The sequence below is a fragment of the Molothrus ater genome, chromosome 7, assembly GCF_012460135.2.
Source record: "Molothrus ater isolate BHLD 08-10-18 breed brown headed cowbird chromosome 7, BPBGC_Mater_1.1, whole genome shotgun sequence".
Taxonomy (NCBI): Eukaryota; Metazoa; Chordata; class Aves; order Passeriformes; family Icteridae; genus Molothrus; species Molothrus ater.
This window is the reverse complement of record NC_050484.2, coordinates 33,418,953-33,441,334: the sequence shown is the minus strand read 5'-3', so window position 1 is coordinate 33,441,334 and position 22,382 is coordinate 33,418,953. Positions and strand designations below refer to the sequence as shown.

General features: G+C 39.9%; 1 protein-coding gene across 1 annotated transcript in view; it reads left to right on the top strand.

The window, feature by feature from the left end:
- Nucleotides 1-22,382, top strand: part of LRP1B (LDL receptor related protein 1B) — a 632,190-nt gene that overhangs the window by 323,252 nt on the left and 286,556 nt on the right. The window contains exons 4-6 of the mRNA XM_036387231.1: nucleotides 13,022-13,141; nucleotides 14,768-14,896; nucleotides 21,301-21,558. Coding sequence (XP_036243124.1) covers nucleotides 13,022-13,141; nucleotides 14,768-14,896; nucleotides 21,301-21,558 — 507 coding nt within the window. The remainder of the gene's footprint in view (nucleotides 1-13,021; nucleotides 13,142-14,767; nucleotides 14,897-21,300; nucleotides 21,559-22,382) is intronic.

The following is a 22,382-nucleotide window of genomic DNA, read 5'->3' as shown; positions in this document are numbered from 1 at the left end:
AAAACAATTTCACATGCTGGGTAAACAATCCTCCAAATCACATTCCAAAGCAGCAAAACATGGAGAAGCTGCAGCTTCCCAGGAGAAAAAATCCTAATGAAAGGATTTTTCATAAAATATGTCTGTGACAGTTGGAGATTGTTTATCCAACATGTGAATTGTTTTGGCTTAAAGACCAATCACAATCCGGCTGTGTCGGGACTCAAAGCAGTCACGAGTTTTCAGGTTTTCATTACCATTCTTTGTAACCTTCTGTCTGTATCCTTTCTCTATTCTTTAGTATACTTTTAGTGTAGCATTCTTTTATATAATATAAGTACATCAAATAATAAATTAGCCTTCTAAGAACATGGAGTCAGATTCATCAATTCCTCCTTCGTCCTGGGGACCCAGCAAATACCACAGGATTCCTTGGATGTTGCAGGCTACATCAGGCTGACTTTGCATGAGACAGTGAAGCTTGGGAAGGAGCTCTGGAGCTGTGTGTTAAATATGTATGGCTGGATTTATGTAAATTCAAAATTCATCTCATGAAAGTTGGAACTGCTGCCTTCACAGGGCACAGCCACCCCATGAGTTGTACCACAGATGTGGAGTTACCCTGTGGGATACACAGGAGGGCTAATGGTGGCATCACTTTGGAACAGCTCCTTAGGGGATGGACAGAGGATGGTGGAGGATTTCCTCCAGATATTTTGAGTATTACTTTCAGTTGTACTATTAAAACTATGAAAGTCATGCTATGCCACAATGAGGTTAATTGTAGAAAGAAGAAAACAACCCTCTGTGGATTTGTGCCTGATGCAGATTCCTCTTGTGATCTCCTGTATTCTCTTTAAAAATGTGGAGCTCTAACCAGGTGATTCCCATTGTGTGCTTCTGAAAATGGATCAGTTTAGGAAAGGAAAACATGACAGGGCTGAAAAAGCAACTTAGCACCAAAACTGGAGTGACAAACCAGCAACTTTTATTTTCCAACCACAGAACCAACTTTCTGTCTCGCGTTAAAATAAATGCATGTGCAACAACTACTAACACTACACCAAAGAAATCACCAAAGCTGTTTGTGAACTGACATTTAACCACTGAAGGCTACTGGATTTGTCCTTCTTCTTCTGTGTCTGGGGAGAGATGTGTGGAAGGACGGTGAAAAAGCTGTGGCAGGAAATGGGAATTGCTGTCTCCTCATCACTCTGAATTGCTACTGGCACAAACACACAGAAAAAAAAATCAATCAGGTTAAATTCATGAGAACTGTGGCATTTGCAAAGCTTCAGATGATGGCAGGATGGAACCTTATGGTGGTAACCTGGTCTGAGGGGATGTGGTGCCACAGGGAGGCCAGCAGCAGATGTGGCTGGAGTTCACCACAGTACTCATTAAAGCATGAAACAAAAACCCACATCGGATTTAATGCATGTTAAATAGTTTTAATTAATTGTACAGGTGTAGTCAGGTAACAGGAGTTTTTCGTAATGGATTTCCTAATCCTAATTTGATGAGGTTTTCCTACAACCTCATCAAAAAGAAACAAAAAAGGAAAAAAAAATGCTGCAAAATAACAATTTTGCCTTCTGGAACCTCTCCCTTTTAAATGTGGTAGTGGAATTGTTTTTCACAGTTATGCAAGTATTGTGTATTTTTCTTTTAGTTAGATATGCCCCTGTCTTTTAGAGGCAGTTGAAAGAAAAGCCTTTTGTTTCTGCTGTCCTTTATTCTGTATGCTGGACTGAGAGCAGTGAAGAAGTTTGAGAGAAGTAGAAAATGCTGCTTTTTGGAGAATAATTGAATGTGTTCAGAATGGAGAGTATTTGGTAGTGCAGTGGAGGGAGGGACAATGAGGAGAATGGAGCAAAATAGAAAGCTTGGGAGATATCAAAAAGACATGTCCAAACAGGGCAAAAAAAAAAAATGCTAATAGACTTTTCTGAATAAAGCAAGACTTTTTTTCTAAATTTGAGTAGAGTTATTATATTTTGGTTGTTAGAAAAAGTGAAGGTGAAGTGTACATATTTAAATCTTGCTCTTGCTAGAAATGCTCTCTCAATTTAATTTCTTTTTCTTCAGGAAGAATTTAATTGTCCTGAAACCATTCAAACTCATTCCCTCTTTAACTGTTTTTTGAGTTTTGTTGTTTTTTTTTTTTTGTTTTTTTTTTCCCCCACAGTAATCATCTATTCAGATTTTTTCTTTACAGATCATTCTGATATTCAGGTATTTAATGGCTCTTATTAAAAGTCAGTAAACAAATAACTAAATAAAGTAACACATGTAGCCCTGGTGTAAATACCTTGGCAATTCCGTGTTTATTCTCAGGAGGTGGAAATAGGGCTGATCTTTGTGGTGCCCTTCAGCCTCCAAAGCACATCACCTGAGTCTCATTTTCAGTGTTATCCTTTGCAGCTGTGCCTCCCATAATCTCAGGCTCTGGAATCCTGAAATTGGCAATGAGAACCATCATGTTTTATTAACTTTTTTCTCAGCCTTTTCTGCTTGTGGCCCAAGAATGAAGCAAGGGGCAGGTTACAGGGATTGCATTTATTTACATTATGGCCACTAATAAAATGTGTAAATGACATCTCCTGTGAAAACTGCATTTTTTTCTTTTCCTTTACATGTAAAGGTGCATGCAGCTACATAAAAATATAACTGTACTTGATCATAAAAGCTACAGGTGGCTGAAATGATTCATCACTGGAGTTTTCTGTTCACCAGTTCTTTGATTTATAGGATGGGAAAAGGAAGGGGTTTTATTTTGGGCTCTAGAGACCTGAAATGCTTTGCAAAGAAAAAAAAAATAAAATCCTGAAACAACAGCTGGAGAACCTACAATGAAAAAAAATACAGAATGATGTTATCCTATGTAAAATATTCAGTAAAATTAAGGTTTCCTGCATATATTATGTGTGGTTATGGCAATACCATGCATGGGCAATAAGGAAGCTCTGACTTGCAGCTGAAGGAAGAAATGAATGAAAAGCAACTCTTGGCCTTCAAACTCAGTGCCACTGAATCAGTCACACATTGCCAAGGGCTCATTAGCTGGCTAAAATATAAGAAATGCAGCAAGGGGAGATGGATCATGAGGAAACGGCAGCAAATGTTGCCACAGTTGCTGATTGTGTTTGCAGCTGGTGCTCCAACTTTGGTGCTTCCAGAAAAGTTCTTGCTGAGCAATCCCAGCTGGGTGCCAGGTGAGATGACATCAAATCACCAAAGATGGAACTGTGTGTGTTCTCCCAAGCACTGGGACAGCAGGTTTGAGTCACAGTGACTTCCTAGGCTTTGGGATTTGATGGCTCCCATTTCCCGGCTCTCTGGACACCTGCACTTGTGCACCCTGACACATGGGTGACACCCATGGGTGAGAAATGCCCAGGAAAACACTGCCAGCCTTGAAAACTGGCAACTGTGAGTGCTTCCAGGCACCAGCAGCAATATACAACCTAAAGCAAAATTTGTCATGAATTGTTCACTTCCATTTGGGACAAACACGCTCCAAAAGTCAACTTGAGTCCCACCCTGCTTGCTGCAGGGAGAAATTTAAATGTTCAGCTTCCTTAGGTGACTGAACATCTGCTTGTGAGGGAGTGTGTCACTTATTGTAGTCCCTGCCAGGGTCCAGGAGTACATATGTCTGTCTCCTTGGGATAAAAACAGTCAATAATTAAATAAGGATTTTATTTCTCTAGCATAATTTTTCCTTGCTACCAGTTTTTAATTTTGCTTCTAACCTAAAGTCCTTTCTGTTATCCTTCACGGGGTTTAGTTTGCACATACACAATGTTCACTTACTGAATCTCATGTTTGGTTCTCTGGAACCTGCTGCTATTTTTGCAATTGATTCCAAGTCCTTGGCTGAGTTTCCAGAAAGGCTCTGCCTCATGAGCCTGAGGTTTCTGCTTGGCAATTTTTTGAGGATTTTATCTGTCAAGTGTAGTTGTGTTCACGAAGAGAAGCAATTTCTGAGGTACTACTTCCATGAAGAGGCATGAAATTGGGCATTGGGAAAAGCTATTACAGGTGTCTTTTGTGATTTCAGAATGATTTAATTATGGTTTTCCACATAACTACAAACCGAGCAAAGTAAACAAAGTTGCCAGCTTTTTTTTTTTTTTGTTTTCCCTTTTTCTTCACCTCCTTCCCCCTCAAGTATCAGTAAAAGAAAAATAATATTTTTTTGGCCTCTCTGCAATATTTTAAAAGTTCCACACCCTTCCCAGCTCTGTTGCACTGTTATATCTATAGCATTAGATGAGGCAACACAACAAAGAGAGTCTCAACTTGTTATTTATCTCTAGAAATTATTGCTCCAGAGGAGGACTGAGACATCTTGGTGTGCCTCATGTAGGGAACAGGGCATTGCCATGCTGGGGTGTATTCACTTGAGGCACATTATAGAGATTTTCAGCTGATTTTTGTGGGCCATTGGACTGGGCCGTGCCCAGAAATCCAGGTATGAAAACACACCGTGGGTTTTGGGTGAGCTCATGAGGGAGTGAGATGGTTCAGAGACTGTTTTAAGAGGGGCACTGAGCATTGATGATGCTGTACTGTGAGCTGGCTTCCCATATATAAATAAAGCTGAAAAACATATCTAAAACCACAGGAAGCCACACTTTTTCCACTTAGAAGTCCTTGTCATCCAGTGACCAGATGAGCTGGGTGGAACTGTGTGCCTAGGTGAGGGGACAGGAGAGACAATCAGGGACTCCAACGTTACTTAGATTTCCAGAGCTCCCCCTGAGAGCTTTCTGAGCATCCTTTACTGCCACAAAATGTTCCTGAGCGTTTTTCCCAGCAGAGCCTGCTCTGCTCCTGCCAGCAATTTGCTGCTCTGGTGTCCAAGCATTCCTCACGCACTCAACTGAGATTTGCTTACAAGGCTGAGAAATTGTGAGCTCATTCTGGAAATGCATTTTATACTACTGAGTCCGGACCACTAAAAAGCCCAGGTGATCTGCTCCTGCTGACTTCTGGACCTCTCTGTAGTTTTTTCCATTCTGCCATTCTCAGACTTTATCACTCCCTGCTTTCATCTCTGGCCTTTTCACGTGTGCAGTATTGTCAGGCTTCATATCTCATTAGACACCCATAAAGGTTATTACCTGTACCTCATGAACATGTACTCAGTGCTATGAAAATTGGTATATTGAATGGCATTGAATATGCCTATAACTATAAATGGGTTTATATAAACTTAAATAAATGTGTATTCTTCTCATAGCTATTCCTTTGAATTTATATATCTCATGTCCAGGTTAAAAAACAGATAAATTACTCTCTTCAGCCATGAAATCATTTACCCAGTTTGTTTTTTCCCAGGTGAACTTTTCTTTAGCTTATGCTTGTGTATGGCAGCCAAGGTATAACTAAAACAGCAAAAGGTCAGGATAATGAGCCATTTCCATGGGTGAAGCCAATATTTCTCTACATGCCCCTTACCTGCTGATCTCATCTTTTAAAGTGTTGTGTGATGCTATGGTTGAAGAACACCACATAAAACAAATTGTTTTGAAGCTGAGCCAAATATTGTAGGTCAAGATTTAGGCAGGCAGAAATTTCAATAGTACATCCTTGAAAAATGAATTTATCCATGGACTGGGTAGGGAGATACTGTTCAGTGATATTTTTAAGATAGTTATACTCTGAAAAGAACTGCTGAATGTTATGGAAACATATTTTTAATGGCTTTTTATTTGGTTGGTTTTTAGTTTTTTTGGTTGTTGTTTTTTTTATTGTTTGGTTTGGTTTTTTGGTTTTTTTTTTTTTTTGGTTGGTTGGGTTTTGGTTTTTTTTTCCTTTGTTTTTTTTTTTTTTTCTGCAACATTCCTTCTTCTCTCTGATGTGTTTGAAATGACTGCAGGGAAAAAAAAAAGAGGGAAAAAAAAATCTGTCTTTTGTAAGAAATATCTTGTTACTCAGAAGCAGCCTGAACTTACTCAGCAAGACGTGCCCATTTTCACTGAACAATAATCACAGTGAGACACTTCTGGTTGTGTGCAGACTGACAGGCAGATTAAACAAGATATGTAATTTTCCTGTAATCATAAAGCAGACAAACATGCTGTAATGTCTATTTAAACTAACAAATTAAGTTGTTCAGCGACTGATTGCCAACACATAGACAGTGATGTGGGGAAAGATACGATAGAGGGTTGAGATACATCAGGTGAAATTGTGAAGCACAATCCATGTGCCACCATCAGCTGCTCTTTTCCCAGTAAAACTTCCTGCATCACTTCTTGCTGCAGGCCAAGGTTCTCCTGCTGATGGGGCTGAGCTCTGACACAGCGCATTAAGGCCATTTTTACAAATAAATTCTAACTAACGTGACAAAATGAGGTGCTCAGCCTTTATGTGACAGCACTGTCCTCACAGCAGTGGTTTAGGAAGGGACAGCCAGGACTTCCCAGGTGTTTCCTGAGCCTCAGGGGTGTTCACACATCACAGCCCATCATCCTTTCCTCCACAGGATGCACCAGCTGCTGCACGATGTGTTCTCAGGTTGAATCAATACTGCTGGGAAAAAGGCTTGCTTGCCTGATGATGATAGTAATGAAAAAGGGTGGAAATACAGCAATCTGTTAATACATTTTATCCAGTAAAAAAATTATGGAAAATTTAGGAGCAGCCTGGTACCCAGGACAAAGCACCATCCTCAAGCATCATTTTTCTCCCTCTGTCTTAAAATTATTATTGTAACACTTCAGCCTTATGAAGAGATTCTGCCCTCAGGAGTTTGACCTCATGGAATTACCTATCAGCAGTCCTAACTTAGACATCCCAGCAGTGTGAAGGAAAAGGCTTGTGGTTATACCCAGGACTTAGAGTTTGCTTTGGCTTGCTGTCAGAGCTCAGGATGCAGAGTTTTAACTTGTCATTCTGGGACCTGACTACCCTGTCTGTGAGTTGTACAGAAATCCTGCACTGCCTGATGCATCCTGGGGCAGGGCAGCTGGGCTGGCTACAGACTTCAGCTGTAAATGGCTGAGTCTTTAACAGAGCCCAGTTTATTTTTCTAAATTGATGTTTTTTGGGTTTTTTTCCTTAGGAGCAAATAAACCCCAACATTTTTAAATTTGACTCCTTGTGCTTTTCTGCTGAATTTGACAGAGTTCACTCACAGCAGGGCTGTAAGGTCATGATCTCTGATTTCCATGTCTCTTTTTCTATGCTGCATCTACCATAGCAGAGTTATGGGCTGAGGTGTCTGACAAAGTTCATTACAGTTCTGTCCTTTTTGCTTTTGTGGTAAGATATTAAAAACTAATAACATGACCCAACAAATGTAAGATAAAAACATGCTGCATTATTTCAGTCCAGCAGTTGAACTCTATCAATCAAGCCACCCTTTTCTGCCAGAGAAGCAATCCATGGAGCTTTATATTGTCTCTCTAGCATCAACAATAACAAACAAACAAAAAACTTACAGTAGATTGCAACAAAATCTAATTTGTGAAAGGGTTGTTCTTAAAAAACTCAAAGCATAAGCCAGAAAAGAAAAATAAGGGTTATGGCATGTGTGTGATAAGAATAGTCTAGACATCAGTGTATGAATATTGAATCACAAAAACTGAATAAAACAGAGATAAAATCAAGTAAATTTATGAAACATAAAGATGCCAAAAAGAATACTAATATTCAAGAAAAAAAAAAAGACATTGCACAGAGTTCAATTAGAAGAATAGTTGAGTAACAAGCTCCTGTAAGTTTTCCTTTGGGTATATTTCAGACACAAGGAAAAAAAAAATATCTTAGTTCCATCATGAAAACTTGTGGTTTAGCATCAGGTAGTATGTTGCTTGAGGAACAGAGTGAAGGAACCTCCTGGGTCACATAAATGGTTTCTGGTATTTCAGGGCCCTTTCCATATGCTGGTTTTCCTTGGTCTATCATGATCCATGTCAAAAGCAAGCACTTATTTTCTGTCCCTGCTCTTCCCACTCAAAGAGGAGTTCCAGAACCTGATTATGTTAATAGCTAAGAACCTTCTCATTTTCAGCCAGAATTTATTAATGGGCAATTTATACTCATTTGTACTTCTGCCAATAGCCCTTTAGTTTAAATTGTCTCTTTCCCTGCTGTTGATCCTCTGATATATTCATAGACAGCAGTCCTAATTCCTCTTCATTTTCATCCCCTGGCACCAATCAAGATGAAAATTTACAGTCTCCCCATCAGATTGCAGCTCTCCATTCCCCTGCTAATCCCTCAGGCTGTGATTCTGCTTAAAGCTGAGTTTATTTTCCTTGTACCCATTGGGGTGTGCACAGCTGCCAGCAGCTGCCTCCTGGAAGGGAAGCACTCAGGAGCATCCTGGGCCTTGACATCAACACTTTTCTATGGGAAACATTTCTCCCAGTGCTCTCAGTGATGCATTTCCCTTTTTCCCAGGCAGCATTGCACTGGTAGCTCCTGGTCACTCTCTGGTGAACTATGTGACAAGGATCCTTTGTTGTTTCAAATTGGGAAGTCCTGAACTGACAACAGAAGCTCTTGCTTTTATCCCCTTGGTGTATTGTCTGGCACTTTCAGCATGTAAACTTCAGCCAGTTTCTTTTATATGCACCAGCTCTGTATTTTTGATGTTTATCCACATTACAGAGTCAGTAAATTTTAATTCACAGAGTACTGAAATATTGTCAGTACTCTCCAGTATATATTGTCATTACAAAAAGAACAGGACAGGATTTTCATATTACATAACTGGGAACCCATTGCAGCCAGAAGACTTTATTATCATGCAGGAGGTTCAGGAATAATGGCACCTAAGTACACTTTTCTCTGTGTGTGCCTCAAGTCTGCTTTCATAAGATCATACAGAATCACAGAAATGTTTGGGTTGGAAGAGACCTTACAGAGCATCTAATTGCATCCCACAGCACCCAGTCCTCACCCCACCTGGTGAGGCTGCTCAGGGCCCCATCCAACCTGGCCTTGGTTGTTTTCCCTGTCTGGAAAGACAAAGCTAACAGGTGTAGGCACACAGTTTGTGGTAACTGGGAGTGGGGCTGGCCCAGCCTCATCCCCAGTGGGTACAGCTGTGAGAAGCAGGCGAGCAGCATTGAAGGTAATGAGGTGAGGTGTGCTGACCAAGCACCAAAGGGAACAGAGGGCACACAGGTGCAATGCAGTAACCATGAGGGTGTAAAAGGTTGGGCTAAAGAACAAGAAGAGTAGATGCTTGAAGCCTAAGCCTTCTGGTGAGTTGTGGTGTTACTCTGTATGGGGTGAGGACTTCTAGCATAGTTATTTGGTGATTCCCTGTGTTTTGTGGCTGTCTCAACTGTGACAAACAGGTACATTGGTAAATCTGTGGGTTTTTTTTTTTTTTGGTGTTTTTTTGTTTTTTTTTTTTTTTCCACAGTCCCCAATAGCCACCAAATAAACAAATAAATTCAGTATTAAGAAGCTCCACGCTGAGCTTCTTTTTCACTTTGTAGAAACAGCCAAAACATCTGAGCATGAGAACCTGGTGTGAACCCTTTGTGAACCTCATGTCAGCTCGGGAGGAACTGACAAAAAGGATAGTCAGATCAATTGCTTAAACCTTTCATTAAAAAGCCATTCAGGGGAAGTTAGTTCCTTATATCATTCATCTTGAATGAACTGTGATAAGCAGTGTGTTTCATTGAACACAGAAGGAATAAATGAAGGCAGGATTTTATTATGGTGAATGCCTGTGGGAGCAGTTTGTCCAGGAAGCTTACAGCTCCTCTGAGTCATTGTCAAAGGTGTATCACTTTAGGGGAGGTGAGATCAGCAGCATCTTTGCCTGATTGACTGCTCTCCTGTGGGACCAGATGCCTGGGAGTTAGAGCAGCATGAAAGGCGGAAAGCCTAAGATTGGCATGGGTGGCTTTTGTGGCAGACCTGGCTCACAACTTCAGAGAGTTCATGGAGATGTAGGGAAGTAAAAAATGCTGCCCTTCATGTCTCCTGTGGAAGAAAGAAAATACTGAACAAAGTGACCTAAATCACTACTCCCTGGGTTTGGGGAAAGTAGATCATCCTAAAGGCGCTCACAGCTGCTTCTGCTCCCCCGTATTTCTGCAAATCTCAGGGCTTGCTCTGCAGCTCCTTGTCTTGAACTGTGGCTCTGCCAGAGAGCTGTAAAGCTCTCTCCTGTTGTTTCCTTCAGTGCAGCTCCTTCCTTTAAATCTTGCAGCCGAAATACCAGGCTTTGACAAATGCAGAGGTTTCTGTAGCTGTGATGAAAGTGGAAGGCTCAGTGATGCTCATTCTTCACTGCCTGTGTACTTTGTAAACCAGTTCTGGCTGAGAAAGGAAGATCAAAGTGGGTGCAGAATCTTAGAAGAGACAAGAAATGACAGTCCCTGGCTTTTATCTCTTTAAATGTCCTAGCTGGAGCATTAAAAATATCAGTGTTCTGCTTCATGATTTTTCTTTGCCTCCTCACTTCCCAAGAAACCTGTTACAAATCTAACCAAGCCTTAAATGTATACACTGTCTTCCATAGCTTGTCCTTCAATATTTCAAACATTGCCAGAGGCAGTCAAACTCTGTTTTCTTCCAAAGGTTTTCAGGATCACTATTACAGCTGTTACAAACTAGCTAGTAAAGTAGAAAATACATTTGCTATTTTAGTGTTTAATGTTTTATTTATTAGAGGCATCAGGTAGAGGCATTAATAGCATGCCCTAACTCTTGGTCAGTCCTGAAGGGCTCAGGCAGTTGGACTAAATGATCATTGTAGGTCCCTTTCAAATGAAATATTCTTTCCTAATCTATTCTGTTTTGTTATATTCTATTAATCTATTCTACTTTGTTATTGTGTTTTTTGCTTTTTCACTTATGGGTTCCCTCAGCGGGGTTAGCAGATCAGCAACAGAGCAAAAATTTCTGGGGCCAAAAAGTGTCTGTCACAATAAAAAACCCAAAATGTATTTGAAATGATCTGATGTATAATTTAGGGGAGAAGGGGAAAATGTCAGTCTGAAGTCAGAAACAGATGGCAGCTAACAGTGGTTCTTTAATGGTTTTGTAAGGAAAATGCAACTATTTTAGTGCTAAAAGCCACTCATATGATACTGGAATAACCTAAAATTAATGAAATACAGCCATTTTTTTGTGGAAAAAAATGAGCAGATAGACTTTTGTTGTTGTTGCTTGGGGTTGTTTTGGTTGTTTTTTTTTTTTTTAATTTTGTTTTTAATTTTCCCCAAATGGGCCTCACTTGCCAATTTATTGTCACTGTTCTCCAGCTTTCCTGGCTGTGTGCAGCTCTGTTCTGGTTCAAGCTGCTGCCTGTCTGCACCCATTAAGGAAAGAGTGCAAACAAACCAAGACTCCCTGTTTGTGAGTCAAACAGTTCTCATCCAGTAGGAGCTCCTGGCTGTGGAGCATCAGCCAAATATTGGAGGGAGAAAATTATAGGTGGTAAAAGATGGTTGATCCATGTTTGCTCAGAAAATGAGATGTATGTGGTGATTTTGTTCAGATAGATGTATTAACTCAACAGCTCTACATCTCAGCCTGCAGAACCATTTTAGGGAAGTTCTCCAGTTTACCCTTTATTTGGGACTTGCTCTTGGAAATGTGTAGCAGATTTTAAGGACTGGACTAGGGACAGGAAAACAACAAGGCCAGCCACAGCCACAAAATGCATTATCTTCCTATGCACAGGGGCCCAAAAGGCAGAGAAATATACCAGAAACCACTGGGAAAATGGGCAGATTTACAGAGTGCGTGGTTTATGGACCTCTGGGCAGTCTGTAGATTGTGTGGCAAAGAGTTCTAGGGAATGCCCTGAGAAAATTGTGTGAAACCACTTTCTTTTTAAAGTAGTTGCATTAGAATAAGTAGTAACTTTGTGTGCCAGCCACATCCGCTTTTCTCCCAAAATTTCAGCTTAATTTTGACAGCGGCAGTCGCTCCAGAATGGAAGCTCCAGGGCTCAGATGCTGATAGAGACTCTTCTTCATATTCAAGTTCATTCTACTTCCAAGTAGAACTCCATGAATAATGATCAGATGGATTAAAACTGTTCCCATATTAGGATACAGATTTCTCATTTTCCTTAGGTCATACCCAGTTACTTAAAGCCAGCCCTGTAGCAGAAATTTCTCTGTCCATTTGCAGGTTACTTTCTGACTCATCTGAATAGTTTTGAAAAATACCCTCAGAGCACCTCTTTAAGCTGGGTTTCTCAATCTTTTTTTTTTCCTTTTCCTGGAGGGGGAAAAAAGTGTTGTTCATTAAAATAGTGGGGTTTTTTTGATCAGCAAAATTATTGAAACATGACAGCTTGAGCTGGGAAGGGTTGGAGTGGTTTTTGTTTGGTTTTGTGCTGTTTCATTCTGGAAAACATTGCAGTCTGTATTTCTACAAGATTTCTACAGTTTGTTTGCATCATGCATTGTGCTGATGGTGTGTATTTAAGCAGATTCTATGAAGGATGTCTGCAGTAATGACATATATAATCTCCATGGGTTTATCCAGTATTACACATCCAACGTTAAATTATTGAGGCTGAATGTATCTCCATTGTCTGGTGTGAAGGTTGTGTGTGCACATCATTAAATCAAAGCAAGCTTTTAAAAGTTAGAAAATCAATTGGTATGAGGAATAATAAAGACATAGGTGTTGAAAAATTTTTAATTTTTTTTAATAACTATTATAATATATATTTCAGGATATAATATAATATTTCAGGATTGTTTTTGCCTTGGTTTATTTTTTTTCCCAACAATAGTTATGGCTAACATGCATAAAATGGATGTTTAAGCAGAGCAACAGTACACCTCAATTATAAACTTTTGAGCAACTCTTGATAGACATAAATGCTGATTTCCAGTGTTTAACTTGCTGACATAGAGTTGTCATAGCAAGTTCTTTACAGGGTGTGTGTGTGTGTGATGTATTCCCAGCTAACGTAAATGGTCGTGGTGTTTCCTTCCTGAGACATGCACTGAAATGTAGTTCAGTGTTTCTAAAAGTTTGTGATTTAGGAATAACACAAACATTTAGTAACATCTTGCTCTGTTGCCATTCCCAGAGCTGCTCCCCAAGTGCCAGCAGATGAATTGCCAGCACAGATGTGCCATCACCAGGAACGGCACCCGCTGCTACTGCAGGGATGGATACGAAACAAGCGCTGACGGGAGAAGCTGCACAGGTAAACCAGAAATACCATCAACATCCAGGTGCTCCATGGTTCCCTGCTGGCTCTCAGGGCCAGGGAGCTGGTGGACAGCCAGCACAGAAACGTTGCTTCCTCATCCTTCTTCAAAGGCGTTGGTCAGGGACAAGCGTGGGCTTTTGGGGCAGGGAATAGGAAAGAGTGTCCCTAAAATGAGAATCAGGACCTCCCTCCTGACTCTCTAATGCTCCTGTGCCCCTGCAGCAGCTCCCCTGAAGTCACAGAAGGATCAGTGTGCTGGGGTTTTTCACGAATAGGGTGGGACTGTTGGGATATGTTCGTTGAGCTTTGTTGTAGATCAGCCTCGTTACATCACTGAGACAATTGGAAGATGGTAACAGCTCACATACTGCCAGCAGTCAAAGATTTTTTTTGTTGTTGTTACAGAGTATTTTAAAAAACTTCTAGCCAATATACTATTGCCAGATCTTACAGACAATTGTTCTAGCCAATCACTGAAAGTTCAGGTCTGCCTGCTTCAAACAATGTTTGCTTTAAGCATCATCTTCCCTTTACTATTTCCCACAGCTCAGCTGGACTGGAGGAGTTCTGGAGTTACAGCTCAGTTGTGTGAGCTGCTCTCTCTCCACACTTCCCCACCAGGAGAGTCTCTAAAACTTGAAGTGTTTCACCTTGCAGCCATGAAATCTTACTTAGATTAGGATTTTATAAATGAAGCCTCCCAAGGATACACAATTTAGCTGGGAATGTTATTTTGGAGTAATTAATTGTAGAATTAAATTGTAGACTGTTCTCTTCCATTTTTGAAATATATGACTTCTTCAATCTCTGTCCAGGTGTTTGTTTCTTGCTTTATTTTTTGTCTCTATTAATAATCATAATTGAGTTCTATGGCCCTATGGATGTTCTCACTACCAATCACTTCTCTCTCCAACTAAAAGTACTGAGCCAGATTCTTCATAAATATAATTTATTATAAGTTCTTTCTCTATATGGCTGTCATGTTTTGTGATTAAAATATATATCTCAGGAAATAATTTAAACAGTGGATTTTTTTAGAATGTCAATTTATTACTTAAACCCTCAACCACTGTTAAATAGCTTATCTTGATTTTATGGTATTATTTTTATACACCCTAGTTGAGAAAAATGTTCTTTATATTTATTAGAGTATATAGTTTTTGATGTTGGATGGTGGTTTAATGGAGACATGGTGACAGCTCATTTAAGGAACTGTAAGACATTGCCAGCATAAATAGGTTGAGAAGGGTAATCAATTACTTGCTCTCCTGAAATGTTGCTCCATTCATCAACCCTGATAACTAGTGATCTCTGCTGCTAACAAGGACCCAAATGTCTCCCTGACATGATGCAGGCATTGGAGACTACTTGAAATAATGAAGGTTTTATCTTTCAAAATTAAGAGCTATTGAACTTGAAAACTCCTGCCCTTCTTCCTGGCTACTTGAGTGATTTCAACAGCCAACATCCCTGATAAATTCATGGTTTAGGAAAGGAAAAACATCAGGCCTCCCACCAAAATGATTCATGACTTATAAAACTTGCTTAGAATACTCAATTTTATTGAATTTCTTTCTTTTTTCCTAATCCCTAAACTAGATCTTGTTAATGTCCCTTTAGATGTGAATGAATGTGACATGTATGGAAGCTGTAGCCAGATGTGTGTAAATACAGAAGGATCCTACACTTGCAGCTGTGTGGAGGGTTATGTGCTTCAGCCTGATAACAAGTCCTGCAAGGCCAAAAATAGTAAGTTTTAACTTCTTTTTTTACCTTCCTGAAAATATTTTGTGGTTTGGTCCCGGAGGAGTCATGTGAAAAGCCAGAGATGAACACAGGTGAGATGAACTTTCCTTCACTCCACTACAAAGAGCTGCACAACAAGCCAAGAAAAAAAAAAGTTCCCTTATTAAGACAATACTCCAAGGGAAATATCAAAAGTTATTATCTGGATATTATTAATTAAAGCAAAATACTCAATTCAGCCAAGATTAGAAGAGTTCCCAGTTCCCTGTTCATAAATAAATCAAAGATTTTCCTCACACAAACAAAAAAAAGCTGTTTACTCTGGGAAGACAATGGAGACAGGGGAAATGATCATGAGGTAATTGTACCCTTAGGATGAAAAAAGACATGAGATTGCTTTGTCCTTGCATCATCCCAAGAGGTAAATTTCCTGATGTACATATTCGCATGAGGCTTTTTGTTGCTTAGTGCATGTTTTCATTACTTATAGTGGATTGGGTATTTGAGGAAATTAGTCAATTGTGCTTAATGAGGCAATATAGTACACAGTGTTTTCTTATTCAGCATAATGAATTAACAATGCTTTTATATTAAAATACAAAAACGTTCCTTAAGGAATTCTTCAACATCCACGATACTGAAGCATGTGCAGCTGAGTATGAAGTCATGTTTATTGTGTATATTTTAAGGCTTCCTTTTTGTAACTCTTTTGCCATCAGAAAATAGAAAGGTCTAGTGATGGTTTTGAGGCTTCTTCACCTAAAGAGCATTACTAAATGTGTCCTTCCTTCATCACCACTAGGAGTAAAGGAGTGTTTTCCTGCTTATACTGTTTTTTCTTGATCCATACATGGCCTTTTTTTTTAAAAAAGACCCTCAAGTCTTGTGAGATAAAACAGCCCATGCAAAGTAAGAATAATTTATTATTCTTTCTCTGCCTCATGAAAATCAAAAATGCAATTCTAGATCAGGAAATAGTCCGGGTGCCAGTACTGGACTTGAGATGACCCTTTTATTTTCCCTTTTTACACACAGAAAACTGAGTAACAACTGAGAGTTGTGGTTAGCTGTTGGTGTCGAGATGAAACAAATCACATTAATAAGGGACTTCTCTGTAGTTTTTGCTACTTTATCATGTTTATTTGACAGAGTTTTTCACATTTTTGGTATTCTCAGAAAGGAATCACTACTCATTAATCAAAGAAAGCCCTGTAGGACAGTACAAACCAGGTCATGGTGCTGCACAGGAATGAGTGTTCCCCATTACTTTAGGTATTTTGAAAAAAAAAAGCTAGCTTTGGATCAGAAGAACAGAATCCAAGAAAAAAAAAAGCAGGTGTCTAAGGAAAAAAGGAAACCCAGCCCTTAGAAAACCTATCAAATTTTCTCCTTAAAGAACCTAAAGCAAATAAGGATGGAAAAAGAGCAGCCTCTCTGCTTTGTCGACATTTGGCAAAAGTAGTTGTCAAACAGATGAGCTGAGGAGCGTTCAGCTCTGTGTGGAAAAGCTGTGAGAGATAAGAAGCAGCACTAGAGCTGTAGGCTGGGCTTTCTGTGCAGCTTTCAACGTTAATAACAGCAGATCTGCTCTGAATATGAATTCCCACCCATGCCAAGATCCTGGGCGCGACACAACCCAGAGTACCAAACGCCCCAGCTGGCTGTGGGAATGAGCTGGGAGCTCTCTGAGCACTGAGCAGAGTGTTGGAGGCTTGGACAAACAGGATGGCACTGCTGGCACACATCCCTTGACCTTTCTTGTGGCATCAGCCCCATTTCATGGGTGAGACAATTGGAAGATGGCAAAGCTCATGTGCAACCAGCAGCAGCCAAAGATTTCTTTGTTACAGAGCATTTTAAAAATTTTCTAGCCAATAGCTTATTGCTAAAGTGTGGTGGTGTGCAGGGGTCCCAGGGACAAGGGAAGTGATGAGAATGTTGACTCCATGTTTCAGAAGGCTGGTTTATTGTTTTGTGATATATATTGCATTAAAACTATACTAAAAGAATAGAAGAAAGGATTTCATCAGAAGGCTAGCAAGGAAAAAAGGAATGATAATAAAATCTTGTGACTGACCAGACAGTCCAGACAGCTGGACTGTGATTGGCCAATAATTAGAAACAACCACATGAGCCCAATCCCAGATGCACCTGTTGCATTCCACAGCAGCAGATAATCATTGGTTACATTTTGTTCCTGAGGCCTCTCAGCTTCTCAGAAGAAAAACTCCTAAGGAAAGGATTTTTCATAAAATGTGTCTGTGACACTAAAGCTTACAGATCATTGTTTTAGCCAATCACTAAAAGTACATGTGCACCTGCTTCACACAGTGCTTGCTTGTATGCCTTCCATTAACAATACACAATATTCCATTATTAGCTTAAAACCTTCTACTATCTTGCTAAATGTATTTGTCTACATTTTTTCTTCTGTAGACTACTTTTCTGTCGTCTTAAGGTCTATCTTGGTCAAGCCTAAAACTCAAATTATTGTTTCATGTCCTTGCTTGCTGTATTACTGTAACTTTTCTCCTCTCAGACTTTACAGCCACAACTAGCTATATGTTCTTTACTGTTTCTGAGACCTTTCACAGCTCTCTAGAAATCTTCCCACCTTTCCTATTTTCCCCACGAGGAGCAGTGAGGCGCTGAGCAGGTGGCACTTGTTGGTACCTGCGGGAGCCAAGGGGGCTGGGGACAGCGTGGTGACCCCACAGGTCCTTCCGCTGCTGGGTGGCCTCGGAGCCTGCGCCCTCTCAACCATCTCTGCACCTGTGGGGTGGCACAATTAGCAGAGATCTCCCCAAAATCTGCTCCTTGCTGCCCTTCAGGGAGCCAAACGCTCGGCTGGGAAGGTGCTGAGGTCTCTCCCTCGTTAAATTCTGCATTTTCTTCCTCAGCACAATTAAATAACTCTGGAGCTGAAAGCTTTTAGCTGCACATTCCCTTTGGGAAGGATGTTAAAATGGGTATCAAAACAGCTGGGGGCTCACTGTGGGTTTTTTTTTTTCCCCCAGACTTTTAAAGCATATTTTCTTTTATGAATAAAGAGGCAGTTAATGGTTTCTTCTGAGGTGAAAATGAAACAAAACACAGCTTTGCTGAACAGAATTTAAGAACTTACTTGTTTACCAAGTTCTTATGCCTAAATTGGAAAGTCTGCATGTGATGAGAAGAGTATTTAAGGAAAGAAAATTACAGAATTGGGACTATCTAGCTGAGGAAAAGAAATTCATGTGTTTTACAAAAGTTCCTGGTATGTTTTATATTTCCAAAGCCAATCTAAAGAGAAATGCTGTGCGGTGAGAAACATTTGTCATGTAGATAAGCTGGGATGAACTGATAATGACTAAAGGAGAAAAAAAATCTAGCTCTTAGGAAGAAAAATCAGCCCTGTTTAACTGATTTGACAACACAATTTTCTTGTAAAATCTCATGAAAATAAGTTTTAAAACTTTAGAAATTAAACAACCCATTGTTGATGTACAATATGGTTAAACATCAAAAATAATGTAAAAATCAATTGGTCTTCTGAGTATTTTTTTCAGATTTTTATACAATACATAACATGGGGACAGCAAGCTCTTATGATTTACCATGTATAACCCAGGAAAAGGGGGTTGAAGCTGTTTGTAAACCCTGAATTCTGGGGTTTATGCCTTTCATATCATTGTGGTGGAAAAAATAGAAAATGCTGGCGTTTCTGAGGTTTTTTTCAGATGAGAAGTCTGTTGGCAGTGCAAAACACCTTCATTTCTGATTTGTTGTGGCATCACTTATTGATCTGTATTTTAGACAAGATCAGGTAGGAGGGAAATGCAAGCCTTTCATCTTTTCACTACTCTATCTTAAACATAATTCAAAGGAGGATGCTTTCATTTTAGTCAAGATGGATGAATCATAAAACTTCCCTGGATTAAAGAGCTATTCACATCTTATCTTTCCTATAAAATGAGAAAAGAAAAAAAAGAAAAACTTGTGAAAATAACACACATGAAGTCCACGTGCTTGAAAAGCTGCTATCAGCTCACTGGAACTCACCCTAAATCTGTCCACTAAACTTTTAAGCTGTGTAGAATCTGTTCTCCAGAATCTGTCCTGGAGAATCTCACAAGCAGTTTTTGTGAGAATGAAGACATGATTTTTTCTTAGTATCTCCTGTTTTTCATCTGTTATGCCATGCAGTAAGTTAATTTATATATATTTTATGAAATGTATATATTTTGTACAGTTTTATTATCAATACATTATATTTTTCAAATTTTGAAATCGGCCTTTATCTAAGCAACGCTGAAGGAAGCAGGTAATCTACCCTACTGTGCAAAACCATGATTAACTGCTTCAATCCATTGAATTATTTAATGTATTTATGCTTTAAAAATACAATTTCAAGGCCAGTAATCCAGTTTCTGTATTTTTAATGTGCAATGGTTCCTGCTGAGCAGAACCTCTTGGCAATGCCACAGGTCCTTCCAACACCTTTGTCTGCAGCCAGGTTTGATTACAACTGCTGCTCAAGAGGGTTGAACTGAATTCCTTTTAAGAATTCTTTTATGTCTTAGACCCTAAGACCAAAATACAGCCTTTCTCTGGAGTTTAGTGAGGTATTAAATCCTCGTTACAGTTTTCAGGAGGTCAGTTCAAAGAAAAGATCTGGTTCTCTCTCCCAGCCCTAAACCGCCTGGTGGCTTTGAAACTGCAAACAGCTCCTGTGAGCTGCCTTCTCTTTGAGGCTTTAGATATTGCAGACTGTGGAAATATCCAGCTTAACACACAGAATAAGAGCAAAAATCATAATAAAGGTCTTTCCACACTGCTGGGAGCTGGGGAAAGAGTGATTGAATCCAGAAGTAGGCAGTGGTGTTATTTTGTGGGGAGAGAAGCTGAGCACAGAGCTGTTGGATGTGAAAATAAATCCCCGGACTCAGCAGGATGCAGATGGAATCTCTCCTTTTGTACCAGTCTGGGGTGAGTGGGTGATAGGGACAGAAGTTCCTAAATCTCCCTTTCCTCAAGGGTAGCAAAAGTTGCTAAGAACAAGGGGAAAGAGAGAGATTCACAGGCACTGACTGCAAAGGGACCTACCTGGCAGATTTCAAACAAAAAATTGCTTAGTGAGAACCACCCTCCTCCCCTCCAGTACTTTGTCTTTTGGAAAGGGAAAAACAAACAAGACTCTGAGAGCTTCACTCATGGCTTACACCACAAGGGATTGTTTTGCAAAGAAATTCAATCCCTGCAGTTCTTGGATATCTTTTGAAATTCAAAGCAAAATAATGCTTGGATCTGATGTGATGGGTGGAAGGGAATGTGGGGATGATGAGGACAGGCAGTAAGTTCCAAAAGTAACACTGCAGAAGTGTGGATTTACAAATGTTCATGTGGGATTTACTGAGGAGGGACAAGATGTGTAACAAGACAGAATATACACTATAGAATGAAAAAAGAATAAATAAGGAGTAAATGAAATCCACATTAGAAAGAATATACACTGAAGATATATAGAAATATTTTTTTAACATCATAAAATAAATAAAGATGTTTAAATAAAAGCAGATATTACCAAAGAACAGAACACCTATTGCTGTGGCTTTGTGTGAGACCACTGAGCACTGTACTCACTGAAATATTCTTTTCTCTTTAATCAGATCTGCTGATGAAGTGGCATTTGTCAAATCCTTTTATTTATGCCATTTTTTCCACCATTTAGACATCTGCAACTGCTTAGTGAAAAACTGAGAACTCCATTAAGTGAAATGTTGATTGAAAGTGCTGCATGTCAATGCAGTGTTCAAACATTGATGCAGTCCTTTGAAAACAAGCAGATTACATTGGGGTTAGAGCTCCTGATGTGGTAACACATACTTTTTTCACATGTGCCTAAATTTCAGAGTTCCTATGCTTTAAGGTTTCACTGCACTGGATTTATTGTCAGGTTGGTTATAACTTCTCTGAGGGGCACCCACTTCTCAGATTTTGTCCTATTTTATAGACTCTTATATGAAAAGCATCTTACAGTTTCATGTGTCCTCATGAGCTCTGCAGGTTTTTCTGGCCTTAATTCTTTTTGAAATTCCAGTAATCTGGATAGAGATAATTTGCATAAGTTGTATTTCATTTTATGACTTAGGCATGAAAAATGTTGCAATAATGATACTTGGAATTAAACAGAGGCTGTGAGGCTGGGGTAATTAATTTTCTTTAATGATGTGAACCGTTGGAACAGCAGGATAAAATAGACTAATAATTGGGAATATATGATAGTTATGAAAATCAAAACAAAACCAATTTATTACATATCCTAAAACAAGCAGGTAAGAACATTAAAAACTACATTAAAACCAAAAAAGATAAAAATGAAATATACGGTCTGTTAATCCTTTAAACTCTCCTCACTTTGTTTTCAGAACCTGCTGATCGACCTCCTCTTCTTCTGATCGCAAGCCCTGAGGCAATGGAGGTTTTGTACCTGAATGGCAGCAGGATGTCTGCCTGGAGCCCTGTGAAGGGATCTGCACTGGTCACCCTGGACTACAGCTCCAGAGAGGACACCCTGTGCTGGCTGGAGTCCCGAGACCTCTCCAGCCAGCTCAAGTGCTCCAAGATCTCCACAGCCGGCACCTTTCCAGAGGAGTGGACAGTGAACATAGCCCAGAACCTTCACAGTGAGTGTTTGGCACAGCAGTGGTGTCTGTCCTGGCAAACAGGAGCCTGCAGAAGTGTTTTTGGTCTTGCAGCTAAACAGTCTTGGGGCATTAAATATTGCAGCTCACACTGAAGTGGTTTTAGGGTTTTCACTCATATATTCAGCCTGAGCTGCAGTGTTTGTGTCTAAGCAAAGGTTTTTAAGATGTGTGGTTTTATAGATTATTGCTGGCTGGGGGGTCTGTGTGCAAATCAGGACAGGACTGCTGGGAACGTGCCTTGAGCTCTTTTATTTTCCATCATCAGTCCCATTCTATGGTTATGACAATGGGAAGGTGCCAGCAGCTCACATCCTGGGCAGCAGACCAAGAACTTAATGTTACAACTTACTCTAACCACAGTCCTGGGCAAAATGTGCTTTGTTTTGAACTCTGTGTGTGTGTTCTGTCATGATGTCTGCACCATCAGAGTGGACCTCAGCCTTCCACCCTGTGTTCCTGTCCCTCTGTTCCCTGCATGTCCAGGGAATTTCTGACCCTGTGCTGGCCAGACCTGCAGCACTGCATCTGTTTGCAAAATCAAGGCCCTGGGATGGGTTTGAAATGAAAACAGTTCTGGAATTAATGAGCTGCTCATTTTTCATCGTGCCAGCACACACCAGCTTGTGGCATCTAATATTCTTCTCAAACTTCATGGTAATCATTCAATCTTATTTAGATGAAGAATAATAATTCCCTTGGACATGAACTGACTGTAGAGACTTGCTTTGACTTTTTCTTTGGTTTTGATTTGGGAAGTAGTGCTTAGGGACTTCAATAAAACAACTTTGCTGGGAGCTCTGACT